General features: G+C 41.5%; 1 protein-coding gene across 5 annotated transcripts in view; it reads right to left on the bottom strand.

Moving 5' to 3' along the window:
- The window catches only part of tfap2c (transcription factor AP-2 gamma (activating enhancer binding protein 2 gamma)), a 30,513-nt gene extending 16,726 nt beyond the window's left edge, over window positions 1-13,787 (bottom strand). Inside the window, exons 1-8 of one of the 5 annotated variants that reach the window (XR_003840715.1) lie at window positions 10,743-11,128; window positions 9,671-10,132; window positions 9,322-9,373; window positions 8,090-8,161; window positions 7,328-7,550; window positions 6,090-6,208; window positions 4,739-4,880; window positions 4,087-4,558 (exon numbers count right to left, since the gene is read on the bottom strand). Coding sequence is in view for 4 of the 5 variants with exons in the window: in XM_029501253.1 (XP_029357113.1) it covers window positions 4,264-4,558; window positions 4,739-4,880; window positions 6,090-6,208; window positions 7,328-7,550; window positions 8,090-8,161; window positions 9,322-9,373; window positions 9,671-10,132; window positions 10,743-10,790 (1,413 nt within the window). In the remaining variant the exon portion in view is untranslated. Of the gene's footprint in view, window positions 1-2,981; window positions 4,559-4,738; window positions 4,881-6,089; window positions 6,209-7,327; window positions 7,551-8,089; window positions 8,162-9,321; window positions 9,374-9,670; window positions 10,133-10,742; window positions 11,129-13,722 lie in introns of those variants that run through there. The other 4 variants (XM_029501254.1, XM_029501253.1, XM_029501257.1 and 1 more) reach the window with 4 other exon arrangements.
- Between the last annotated feature and the right edge of the window lie 361 nt (window positions 13,788-14,148).

The raw sequence follows: 14,148 nt of genomic DNA, 5'->3' as shown, positions 1-14,148 counted from the left end.
TTTGAACAGACATCATTGACTTTTTGATTAAATTGGAATGAGAACTATATAAAGCTAGTTGCAGTTTCCCTGCCTCCAGAGAAAGGTACTCTACCCACAATCCAATTTTTTCACTTGTCAGTGAGCAGTTCATGATTCATTAAAGTGATGATGAGCAAGAATTTGGAAAAAGTTACATGTAAGGCATTGATGCAACAAAAAATAATGAATGGCAAACACTAGGCTTGTTTTTACTTAGAAATTAGTTCTTTTTCCTGTGAACACGGGCCAGTCTCCTGCTCCAAATTAAGTCCTCAGAAGAGTAAATGTGATTTCATTTAATTTTACTGCTCTAATTTATGTCAACTAATGTCTTATTGAGTCGGGTATTCCAGTGCAGCGGCGATAAAAAGTCCACGCTTAACTTTTTCACTGGGCTTTGCAGCAGTAGATTTGCTGTCATGCCTTTGTTTTTACTTGTTTCATTCATTCATTGTATTATCATTTTTTCTAAGAGGTGCCAAAATGGGAAACAACAGTTGTCCAAATACTTGATTACTACAGTTTTTTCTTCAAATAAGAGACACAACATCTCCAATTCAAATGATCATCTGCTTCTAGTGTTTACTGAGCTCAGTCTTGACTTCTGATTTACACATGCGAATCGACTGTTGTCAGGATGACTTGTTGCTTGTGACATGGGATATTAAGACTATGGTTTAACTCATAAAGTGGTTTCAGTGGTTGGGAGCTGCAAGCAAGCGATTAGTCTGACTGCAAATGAGCCTTAATGTGCAACAGATTTCAAAGGCAGTTCTCAAAGGGAAGTGGTTGAACTAAGTGGAAAAGGGTAAAAGTAAAGTGCTAAGTATCTGGGAAGTTGTTGAGCAAAATGCTGTGAAATTTGTACCAGTGAGGGGTGTATAAGAGTCAGTGCAATGCAGCCATTTATGTGTGTATGTTCCTTTAATAAGTCGTGTTAGCGCTAACGAAAAAAAAAAAAAAAAAAAGCCCAACAACATCAGTGTTACGTTTAATTTGGTTTTATAAGGCAAAATGTTAAATTAAGCCTTTTTTTTGTTGTTGTTTTGTTTTGGCACATTTTTTCTCCTTTCTTGACAGCTTCACCTAGTGACTGGCCATAACCTACATTGAAAGGTCATTCTGTCAGAGCTGGCACAGAATACAACTTCAGTTCAGTGAATCTGGAGTTGACAGGTAGCCTCGGGCATCTTAATGAGATCAAAAGATTTTATTAATATGTCAAATTTAATCTCTGAAAATAAAAGACACAGGCTTGTATGAGTTTTTGTTCATAGATATATATATCTATATATAAAAAAAGGAGTGAAGGTAACAGGTAAGCTCAACAAGTCCATGCCCGCTTTCATTTCCCAGCCTTATTAGGTGTGTCAGAGGTGAGTTAGTCACACAATTTCACAGTTGAGACAAACGTTTGACCAGTTACTGTGTTTCCTGTGTTTGGAAATCATTTTATGATAAATAACACACTAACATGTGAAGTGTAGTTAGATTTTACATTTAACTTTACATTTTTTCTCACCTCTATGTTTTGAGTTGGACTTTGCAGTCATAGTTGTGTGCATAAAATCAACTGTGTCCAATTTTCGACTGGACGTCGAGGATACAGGTCTGACAAGCTCTAACTCAGAAAGCTAGGACAGGATCTCTTTTGCTGAGAGGAAGGTGAGGAGAGTGAATATATGCTTGTGTGTTTATTAGCTCACGGCTGCCAAAACAAGCCTGTGATGTGACACAACTGATGGGGCGACAACATAAAAGAGAAAACACAGAGTGAGGGTGGGAGGGAAAACATTCAATCAAAGCCTTAGACGCAGGGAAGTGTTGCTTCAACCCTGTTCGACTGGTCATCAAAGGCTTTTAAAATCCTCGTCTTTCTCCACCAACACCTCCTTCTCTTTATCTTCCACCAGCACCGCCGCTGCCTCCTCTCCCTCCCATTATCTGCTCTCTCAGGGCCAAGTGCACAAGCTAACACGAGTAACTGAAGGCAGTTAAAGTCAACCGCTGTGAGGGCAGTGATCCACCGGGGTGACAGGTCTGGTTTAACAGGTTCTGAGGGGAGAGGCTGCTACTTGTTTAACTGCTAGGTGTTTCACACTGCTGCTGATGCCTCTGTAACATGTAGCTCTGCCAATCGCCGGTTTCACCCGCCGACCTTCCAAAGTGAGATCTAACGCAGCACATCGCAGAAATGTTAATACAGCATATGGCCCTGCTATACTTTAATTCACAAAGCCACTAAAATGTCGGCCGTTTCTGTCAGCACTGGTTTAGTGTTACTACGGCTCAGGAACTTTACAGCAAACTTTTAAAACACATAAACAGCCAGACCGCATGAATCAGCGGGGACCGGCAAGGCAAATGATGATTAAGCAAGGTTCGACTCCCACTTGGAAAAAAAAAAAAAAATAAAAAATTCCATCTGCAGTTTTGCATCGCTTTATTTTCTAAAAGACATCAGAGGAGGTGTCATCTGCAGTGTGAAACATCCACCTCGAAAAGCGAGAACGCAGACTGACATGCTCCAAATGCAGGAACCGACAAAGGAACGTCAGAGAGCAGCAAGTTGGGGTGGACAAGACAAGAAAGGACGGGCTTTTAGTGCAAACAATTAAGTATGTGTCAATAGTTTTCTAAGTTTAAACATAAACAAGCCATTTGTCTGCTCTCAGCTATCTTTGTTCATCACATGATGTGCTCTTGAGGGCTGCGCCTCTGCAGAGCCACACTGCCTATTTGTGAAGCTGACTGAGAGCAGATAATGATGGCCACTGTTCCCATTAGTTTGGGGATTTTTCTTTGCTGTTTATTAATAGGCAGATTTTCCAACACATGACTTGACCATCATCTGTGAGATACTGCTGAGGAGGGTGCCACAGAACAACAGTGCTATCCATTAGCGCAGCGTATATGTGTTTTTCTGTGTGGCCTCGGCGACATCACTGACTCACTGAATCAGACTGGAGTCTCGTTTTATTTTTTATTTTTTCCTGACACTTTAAAATGTTTTTTTTTTATACATATTTTCAAAAAAAGTATATCATGCCCACTTCCTAACCTCTACTCGATAAAAAACTAACCCATTTATAAAAGTTCAACACATCATCATAAAAAGTTAAACCATACACCAGAATGATACCATTATTTACATAAGCCCATTAAATTACAACATAAATTAGAAAATATTTACATCCAGGACAAGACACTGGATAAAATTCTATGTTTGGAATTTAATGTCTAATTAAAAACATTTTTAAAGAAAGAAATATTTACATTTACGCACATTCTCACAACATGCATACACTCTGGCAGGACTGATGTTAGTGTGTTTTTTTGTTTTTTTTTTAATACTAAAGATGATGAATACCTAACAAAGTCACAAAAATAGCATGTTCTCACTGCCAGGTATAAAAGATAGACTTACAATGGAAGCATTTCTATTCCTGTAATCCACATGAACACTGAAGAAGCTTCTATTATACCGACTTTTTAAAGTCTCTGGTTTCTGACCCAACGCAAAAATTGTCTTTTTTCTCATTCAGGCTTACATAAGATTCAAATCATCTCTCATGAACACAGCACAATAACACTAGAGCCATTTTGAAGTGGTTGTACAAATCAAGCACATAAAAAAAAGGAAAGAAAATGAAGTGGATTTTCTTCTCTTTCTTTCTCATATATAAAAATTGTCCTTTGCAAGTCCATTGAGACACAGGAAATCAGTGGATTTGCCTCCAGACGGAGCAGAAGGGGGAAGCTGGGAGGAATTCACAGCCACAGCGACTCATCTTGAAATGATGTCCTCAAGGAAAAAAAAAAAAAAAAAAACAGTATGCACTTTGTTCTATTCGTCTCTCGTCAACACAGTGCAGGTCCCATGGTTGTATGGGGCTGCATCGATATGGTGAGTTTTACATCTTCGCAGGGGCCGCTGCCATGAGGACCAGTCCACGGTCACTTACCGTAGGCGCCAAAAAAGGACTGATTTACAGCTCAGCCGGGGGCCAGTTTTTAGAAATCCTCACCTTCTTAAAAGTATTTCATGAATTTAACAGTGTGAACACACACACACACACACACACACACACACACACACACACAAATGAAGCTCTCAAAATTAAAATACTGAATATTGATCTTTTGAAAAGTCCAAAAGGGGCAAACAGGGCAGCAAGATGAAGGGTCTCTGGGGGCAGAGGGAGAAGGCTGTCAAGTTCGTTGGGATTCTCCTTTGAGCTCTCATTTCCTGTGCTTGTCCATTTTGTCTGTAGATTTGCTTCCATTGTCTGAGGATCCCTGGGTGTCGCTACCAGAGCTCAGGTACATCTTGTCCACTTGTTTGAGCGCCTCATTCAGGTAGTTCTGAAATGAGGTCATGGCGGCACAGATGGCCGGAGAGCCGAAACCATGAGTGATGAGGCTGAAGTGGGTCAGACAACCTTGGATTCCAGGCTCCAGGATGGGCGCCGGCCGAGAGTTTCCCAGAGGTGAACGATCCTGAGTGAGCAGGTCGGTGAACTCCTTGCAGATTTGCCTGCAGTTGGAAAAAACGCAGGCTGACTTAGATACAAAGAGTAAAATACTACACCTACTGAATCATTGTGGCTCGAGAACAAATTCCTTGGATAACAAGTAAATCAATAATCAAAACACTCCAGTAATCTGTGCAATTCTAGAGCCAAAGTAGAGGCATGCATCAAGAAGAGACTCTTACTTGGCAGCGAGGAGCATGTTCTTGCGAGAGTTAACCTCATTGCGTTCTACGTGTGGCCTGCCGAGGTACTCAGCAATTGCCTTTGCAGGGAACTCTGTCTCACACACGTAACCAAAGTCTCTTGCTAAATGAACAGCTTCACCTAAGAGAAGAGGAATCAAGAACCGTTTTGAGAGAAAGCAACCCAAGTCACCTGTGAACTCAAGTCAAGAAGGGCTTCAGGTTTCAAACCCTGACTGTAGGTTTATGAATTCATTCAAATAAAAGATTTAGATTTAAAATTATTACATGGGATTTCACACAGTGGGCAAAAATCAAGTGGTGAAGCTGGTCAGCCTCATCAATTTAGAAATTTACAGGATTACACAAGTGGTCTGTTTTGGACCTGATACACCCGAGCATCATGCTGCATGAAGGGAAACATCTGAACTACAGAATAATCAGCTCTGCTCAGTCTTCTGGCTTGGGGGAGAAAGAACTACTAAGATGAATATATTTCCGTCTTCTGATGGTTTGACTCGCACGGTCGTAATGGGTTTATGTGGATAAATGTTAGCCCAGAGTGCCTTCAGCGCCAACAGCGCCAACAGCACCACTTATTGATAGGCACGCACATCACTTGAGGATGTGGGCAGCTATTCAGAAGCACAAGCTTTAAGGTCAGCTGGCCCTTCTGGCAAGCTGAACACAAGATAACAAGGCTTAATTCAGCTTTGAAGGTCTCTAAATAACATAGGCCCCCAGTCATTCTACTGCACACAATCATCAGCCCATTTATAAAAACTGTTGGGTCCAAGGGAGCGGAAAAAAAGAGCACCTTCGCCTGTGGCAGGTAGACCTGATCAAAGTATCAAAGTGATGCCACTGTCTGGCTGAGGTGTGACCGATGACAATGATGTTTTAGTTGCGTATCGATCGTACAGCTTACAGCAGCATCCTTTCAGGGTAATACAATCATATCAGGAAGAGCTGCTCTGTCGCTCCAACTTGAAAATGGACTGAGTTTAAAGTGATTATATCAGATCATTGTTGGTAGATCAACACAACTAGCTTTGAATTACACATCAGCTCAGCCACTCTGATTTTGGCTAAATGGATAGAGCCGAGTGGGAACAAAAGAACTTTGTCCAAATTCCTTGAAGGCAAAAACTTTGCTCCATTTACACATTCTTTACATCACGGGGTATTTCAACAGTGAATGGTATTTGCAGAATGCCATGAGGCATCAAACAGTTCTGAAAACATACATACTAAGAGGAAGGAATGGACGCTGACCGTTCCCATACAGCTGCATTCCTTCCAGCAATCACACGTGAGAAGGGGCTATGAACTACTAAGTGCCACTTCATACCTTCTACTAGTGAGGTAAGTAGAGTTACATTGGCTGCCTTCCTCCTTCCAGCAGGCAGGTTGAGCCCAATTTTATCCAGCTTTTCTCGCAGAGAGCGACCTCCATTTTTTGACTTGGCTCTGCAGGGGGAGAACACAAAACACACAGATTGAAAACATGAAGTTGTTCACAAATGAGCCAAGCTTGCACTTTTTTTCCTCCATCAGGTTTGTTGAAAATCTTCTGAACGGTACTTGTGATTATTTTACTAAGAAATAACTTGTCTCCCCCCTCATCCTATGCTTCTGACCTAAAAAAAAAAAAATTACAGAAAAAAACCAAAAACAAAACTCTGACACAATCAAAGCTTGCACTCAAAAAGCATAGCAGAAAAATCACTCATACACGTGTTTATACAAACACTCAAACTCTGCACTTGCCATAGCCAATTTAGTTTTCCGCATGACTGGCAAGCAAAACCCCCCCTCCATGGTGGGTGAGAGAGGGAGCATCTTTAGGGAGGCATGTGTGTCTGTGTATGCCCCTACTCCTTCACACACACACACACACACACACACACACACACACACACACACACACCCCTCCTCGTCCCTCAGATAACGATTCTCTATTGCTATATGACCTACTTAAAAATGTCTGTGATTGTTTCTGTGTGTGTGTTTATATGTCAGCACTAACAAAGACACATGGGAAGTGGCAAACGCGCACTCTAAGCACAAAATGCTCTGGTCAGGACACACTGTAACCTCGCAGTCCCTCAACAGACCGCCTCACTAACATATGTGCCATAAGGTCAACTGCTCTGCGACAAATAAACTGAGCCATGCTGCAGCGTCTGACAAACGCACAAATACGTACGCCCACAGTCTTTAGATGAGTACAAATGGTTTTTAGGTGACCTGTACCCAGAGGAAGCAGAGAACCAAAATTGCAAACCACACAAAGAAAGTCACAAACCTTAAACAAAAAAAAAAATAAAAAAATGATGAGCTACAGCAACTGAGCCAAGCTGTGCATTCATAAAACCCTTTCCCATGGGCTGCTGAGCTTCAGTCCACAGATCGCTAAACCTACAACTCCACAGCTTCTTCATCTTTTATAGTGGAGGCAATCACAGAACCTTACGAGCAGATTGTAGAAACCAGAGCTATTACAAAAAACTCATAGATTTTTTTTTGTTTGTTTTGTAATAAGAGACATTTACAACCAGAAAAAGTTCAAAGCGCCTGAACTCTGACCTGCGTAAAACCCCACCCAGGAGTGATGCATTCAGGCACTCCGGGGGAGACAGACGTCTCTGGACTTCAGCCACAGTGACCTTGTACTTGGAAGTGGAGCTCAGCAAGGAGAGGCGTCCTGGTACAGAGCAGAACACCTCTGTGGGGTTTGACACCATACCCAGCAGGGACTCTTTCTGGAAGGGAAGGCCCAGCGCGTTGCCTTTGGGCAGAGTGACAGGACCTGTAGGGTGCATAAAAAATATATGTGTAAGCAGACTTGTGAAACAAGAAAAGAAGGAAAACAATCCCATTTTGTCATAGCCTTTTGTTGATATGTTTCCTGTGTTTGTGCACGACCTCTCCATCTCTCAACATAATTTTCTCTGTGTAAAGAAGAGTGTGCATGCAGCTCTGCCCAACTGAGCAAACCAGTGTCTGCCGCACAAAAATATACAAGAATCTGCCGATGAGGACTTTTGAATTATTGTGTGATTTTCCAAATACTGGATGCCTAATGGTTAAACAACTGAAATGCCCTCATGCCAGACACCATACACAAAAAAAAGGTACACACATACATACTGCTGCCTCTCGTCGAAGCCACAGATTCGCCTCAGTACCTAAAAGTTGTGTTTTTTAATGTATTGGTGACCCCAGGGAAGGGCAAAAGTTTTGTTCGCAGATTCAAAAATTTGATTCCACCCACAAAAAGCACTGACAGTCATCAGACAAACAAAACAAAACAGCAACACTACAAAACATAGCTATCTTCATCCTCACCCGCAAGAATGCCCCCCTGATAATAAGTCCTCTGTAAGCGATCAAGGTTCCTGCCACCTCGTAGTCCTAATACTGAGACAGAAATCACAGAGTCACATGAATGCTTTGAGGCTCCTCTGGGGCACAAAGTTGGGAATGACATGCCATTGTTTACAAGTGGAGGACCTAGATTGCCCTTAGCATGCCCTTAAGCATGGGAACAATATAATGAGCCATCACTGATTTCCATAACAAATATAGAGTGGTTGCTTTCTTGAGTTGTGCCCTTGGCAAGTATAAAGTATGTACAATACCATCAGCACAGTCTTTGCTAGTATGCTTCGAATCAAACATATCACAAAAATGCCAACGAATCAAGATAAATGAAACTAAAGTTGGACCGTGACATCCATTTTAAAATAGTTACATATATCTTTATATTTTAGCGGATAATCTAGCTATCTATCACAAAGTTAGGCAGAAGAGTAAAATTGCTGAAGCTGATCTCTCACTATCTTAAAGTCTGTTAAATGAAGTCCTGATGACAAAGCAGCAGGGATAAATTCTCCCTCAAAACAGTTCATGTCCCAACAAATTACAAAACTGTCCTTCACATGCGAACCTAATGCCACACCCCACCGAAAGCTGGCTCTTCAGAGCCAAACACTGCTTCGAGATCAACTCATAATTTCCTGTTAACGTAATCTGAAAAGAGCTGCAATTGCGAGCTTAACCAGCCTAAGAGTGATCCAAAGCTTTCCTCTCCTCTAACAGTCAACACCGAGCTTGTGAGATTGCTCAATTTTCATGTCATGTCAGCTATAGCCTGCCGTTTTTGTTTTTTTTTTTTTTTGTTTTTTGAAAAGGGATCAGTTCATTCTCACTGGGCAGCCATTCAAAGCACCTTCACCAACAGAATAGACTAAAGATCACATCAAGCTTAGATGAGTGCATCTCGCTGCTCAGAGGATTATCACTGTAAGCAGAGTGAGCAGAAAGAGGACTCCTCCTTTGCTGTACTCTCGCCCTGACTGCCTTGACATGCCACTATAGCAGCAATTGTTATGACGTTTGCAAGCATGAAGAAAGTGGAAAAAAAAATGTGTGGGGGGGAGGGGGGGGAGCTGGCAGTAAATTAAACTGCTGCGTCTTTTTTTAGCTGCAGTGATTTCCAAAATTTCCTTTCTTTTCCACAAAAACTGCTGCTCTTCTGCAGTTGAAACAATCATGAAGATCATAAAGAGAAAACTCACCTTTCTTGATGACTGTCTGATCTGCCATAATAATACTGTGGTCGTCTACATGCTGATAAAAAGAGAAGAGGTGGCAGTAAGCAAATATGCAAATGACAGAGATGGAAAAATGAAAGAAATTCTCGGAATAACAGTTAAAATGTGTCCAAATGACCCAGCCTCTGTCGCACAAAGCACACACAAAAGGACACTGTCACTGGGGGAGTTGGCTGTTTAATGTGTAAGGAACTGCCTTTGGTTATTTTTAAATAAACCATGCAATAAAGATGGAATTAAATTCATTTGATTTTATTTCATGTCTTCTATATTTGGTAAGCCCACAGACAGGCACTTAATCAGATGCACTCACTTGGACATCCTCCAGGCCGTGGCCCATGTCGTGCATCCCCATGTTGTCCCCAATGACCGAGGACTCCAGGCTGTGTGCGTGCGGAGGGAGCAGTTCCGGCCGGCGGAAGCTTTCCCTCCTCACCCCGGACGAGCCTCCCTCCAGGCCCAGGATCTGACTCGCCAGTCCGCCCCTGGCGTGGGCGCCCAGCCCGTCCTGGCCCTGCCGGCCGGGCCACGGCTGCTGCTGGTTCGACGACGGGGACTGGTGTATGGAGTTGATGTTGAAGGGGTCGCCGAGGTGGGAGTAAGGGTCGGTGGACTGCGGGTAGGAGATGGGCTGGTAGGGAGGGGGGAAATACGGGGGCTGGAAGTCCGAGCTGGCCGAGTGTGAGAGGGCGGGGGACGGGCTGTAGAGGTGCTGACTGACCGCCGGCAGGTGAGGCAGCCGGGGGTTCCCATTGCTGCTGCCGTCGTGTCTTTCCTGGGGGGGGCAGAAGAGACAGGGCAGCTGAGAGAGGTGACAGCAGCAGGGCAGGTAGAGACAATATTTTTACCTCAAGGAAAGAAAAGGCGCCTGTCTTCACCTGAATGAAAAACTCATTTCACAAGGAGAGCCCAACAGACTATAAATTATTCTGTGCCACGAGGAAAAGGTGTATTTTATTTTATTAAATTAAAGGCTAATAAAGCACCACAATAAATTATTCGTTTGTTTGTTTTTTAATACAATTATTTTGATGGGTTAAACAAATGTTTCAGCCTGCTGTGTGATTATTGTGTTATACACAAACACATGTATTCTTGTGAAGTTGTATGCAGCTCTCAACTTTTTTTAAACGGACTTTCTATCAACTTTCCCCCCACCCGCCCTCAACACACACACACACACACACACTTTCTACTGTCTGTTAAAAAAAATCCTAAACTCTTCCATCATCTCCCCCCCCCCCCCACTTATTTTAGGCATGTTGTGGGGCTAAAAAAAAAAAAAAAAAAAAAAAGCAACCCATTTCCATTGTAGCTGCGGAATTGCCGACTTTCCCGCGGTGTCACTGAAAAAGCACTTAAAAAAACAAAACAAAACATCTTACCTCACAGTCATCCTCATATTTCACGTTGTCGGCTAATTTCCACAACATTGTGACCGAGCAAAAGTCTCTCTTCGTTTCAAAAGAGGATATGAAAGTAAAATATATATATATATATAATATAAATATATATATATTTCGTCGCCTGTGAGTTAATCCAGGTATGAACAGAGAAAGAGCTTCCTGGTGCTCATGAACGCTGCGGAGAAGAAGCCAAGTTGCGGCTGAAGTCTGGAGAGCCAAGTGGCCGAAGACGGACTATCCGACCGCAGAAATGAGCCTCCTCGGCCGCTGTGGCAGAAAATAATCGTTGTCAAGCAATATTTCCCCCCTCTCCGGTCAATGTGCTCTGCGGTTCTGCCGTGGAAGCGGGCAGACAGCGGCCCATATAAGAAACTTGACTCCCTCTTATGGACGAAACGGCGACGTTCAGTCTTATTGGTGCAGAAAATGAGCGCAGGCTCTAGTTTTGCATGTGCACAGGCCGCCGGGAGTGGGCGGGGCCTCGGCTGTGACGCCGCTGATTGGCAGGACGGCCGTCCAATCAGAATCCCGTCCGTCTGCACAGAGCCAGACTCCGACATCCAGGGATTTATCCAAAACCGACTTACTGCGGCTCTGCAGCCGGAGTCAGGCTTTCACCACCACGGTTTTCTTTTTTTAAATCTCCTCTGGCCTCATTTTGATATCTTCAGTTTTAAAGATCAGGCGTTTTAAAGTTCGTCTGCTTCTCATTTTCAGGATTCTATTCTTTATAAGAACACTGAAAATCAACGATTATCGCTTTGAAATATTTTTGTTCAGTTCTAGAGAAAATAGCTTACTTTGATCCAATGAAAATTTGTAAAAAAAAAAAAACAAAAACAAATAAATAAACAAATAAATAAATATAGGAGCATTATTGTTGTGATACCAACAAATTGCCAAAACAAACGAAACGTGGATCGATGATGTTGCACCAAAAGGTTGCTAGGTTACCAAGTGCCCTTTGATGAAGTCGCAGCCAATGAAATTGCAAAAATCTAAAATGTTATTATTATGATTTAGTCTTTTTTTACTCTGTTTTACTATCATTGTGTATCTGCTTGTTTATACCCGTCTATTCATTTATTCATTGGTATTAAATTCAGTTTATGCTATTTTCAGTTATTTGCATTTTTGCCACTTTTTGAATGTCAGTTTTTTTAACTGCTCCATACCACATCGAGCATTTTTGATAGTAAAAGATTTTTTTTTTTTTACTTGTCTGCAGTGAAAATGTATTATTTATTGCATAATCCTAAAAAAATGCCACTTCAACTGAGTCAATAATGACTGAATACGATTTCTGTGCAGAGAATGAAGCTAATGCATATTTCAGAGCCGAGTGCCTAAATTGAATAATAATCATTGAAATAAGCCAATGCATGATATTTAAGTGACGGTGTTTCACAGCGGCGTTGGCTTGTTCCAAACCGCAATAAACCCCAGGGCTTAGCAGCAGCAGTCCTTCAAAAACCTCTAAAGCTCAAAGGATCTCAACAAACAACTGTTTCTTAACTTCATTTACATTTTTGGTGGAGTTTTGCAATATCCAAAACAAGACTGCTTTGACATGCATCGACGCTCTGAAAGAAGACAAAAGGAGTTTTCTTTTGGTCTTTCTTTTTTTATTATTATCACGACCTAATGCTCCATTATTTTAACAAGTTACTCTTCCTGTTTTAGTGTTTTCTACCTCGCTGTGCAACACGAAAGGATATGGGCTACTGTGTGTTTACTGGGTTATTTGGAGTAATTTCATGAATGGGTTTTGTATTATTTACATAGTACTAAATGTCAGATTATAATTTGTGAGATTAATGGACGGATTTTTGTTTTTTAGGATTACAGCCTGCATCTTCCGTCCACCCAAACTGTGATGATCGGCTGTGCATGGGAAAAGCAGGACTTGTGCCACTGAGGATTATTTTATTTATTTAGTCAGTTAGTTTTGTATGTTGGTTCTTGGATTGTTGTGATGATTGAAAATGATTGAAATTATTTTTGCTATGTTTCTGTTAATATTTATTTTTTTTTGTCTTGGAACAGAAACAACGGATTTGAAGGAAATTATTTACACTTGGTTTGATCCTGTCAGATTGTCATTTTAATGACAGTCGACTCCAGTGAAAACCGGCACATCTGATGTCAGGTGTAAAGATTAATGGATACATAATCAAACAAATTAAAAACAAACACACACACACACACACAAAATAAATACATTGGGAAAAAAAAATCACACAAATTAACAAATCAGGTCTGCTTAGATTTTAAAATTGGTTTTGTCAGTTTAAGAAGGCTGACGTAGTATTTTTGTGGAATAAAATCCCATTAAAATACAAAATATTCGTATAATTGAAACTAAACACAAATAATTCCCAAACGCCCACAAATAAAGGTCAGAATAACAATCCAGGTTATTTATACAAAAAATGCCCTGTTATGTTATGCGGTTTAAGACAGACTATAATACTGTGTGCAGGTTACAGGCTTCATTAAAGGAGCCTATATCTGAATTACTCGACACTAAGCATGAAGACTTGATTCCTTGATGAGTCCGCGGATTTTTTAGTGATAGTGTTAAAATTAGGATTTAATATAAATGAATAAGGTAAAAAAAAAAAAAAAAAAGACGAAAATTTGACCCTTTTTGTGTGTTTGTGTTTAATGTGGACACCAAAACAAACACACAAACAAACAAAAAATAAGAATTAGTTGGAGTCCTTGTCAGTTTCGATCTGAAAGGAGCATGTTTGAGTCCAGACCTCACCGGAACAGAGCTCCGGCCTTATTGCTTTTAATCACAGGTTATCCAAAAGCGCACGCAGCGCCGAGCGATTACAAACAGGTGATTTTTCCCCCCCGGGAAAAGTAATAAAACAAACAGAAAGCGATAAACATGATGCTGGTTGGGTTGAATTAAATCAGGGATAAAGAATAAAACAACACTCGGACTCACCCTCCAGTCTATCCTCTCCAGCACAGACATCTGAACGGCTCCAGTTCGCAGCAATCCAGCCGAGACGAAGCGAACGAGTGAAACCAGGAGAGGCTTTTACATCTGCCACTTCACCTGGTGGCCGCACACTGCGCATGCGCCACACAGCGTGATACACCTGAGTGGGGGAAAATCACAACAACTCATCTAAACTACCTCCATTGAAGAAAGGCACACACACCCACACACAGAGAGAGAGAGAGAGAGACAGAGAGAGAGAGACTTTATGATGTTTTGGTGGATAAAACCACACACACACGTTCAGGTTGATAAAAACGACGCTATGTATTCAAATCATCACATATTTGGACTGATGAAAAAGCCACAGCATTAAACTAAGGATATAAATGTTGGCCAGTAGGCTGATCTTATAATTATCTGCTGTTG

This window comes from Echeneis naucrates, chromosome 5 (assembly GCF_900963305.1).
Source record: "Echeneis naucrates chromosome 5, fEcheNa1.1, whole genome shotgun sequence".
NCBI classification, from domain to species: domain Eukaryota; kingdom Metazoa; phylum Chordata; class Actinopteri; order Carangiformes; family Echeneidae; genus Echeneis; species Echeneis naucrates.
Note: the sequence above shows the minus strand (reverse complement) of the source record. Positions and strands in the feature narration are given on the sequence as shown.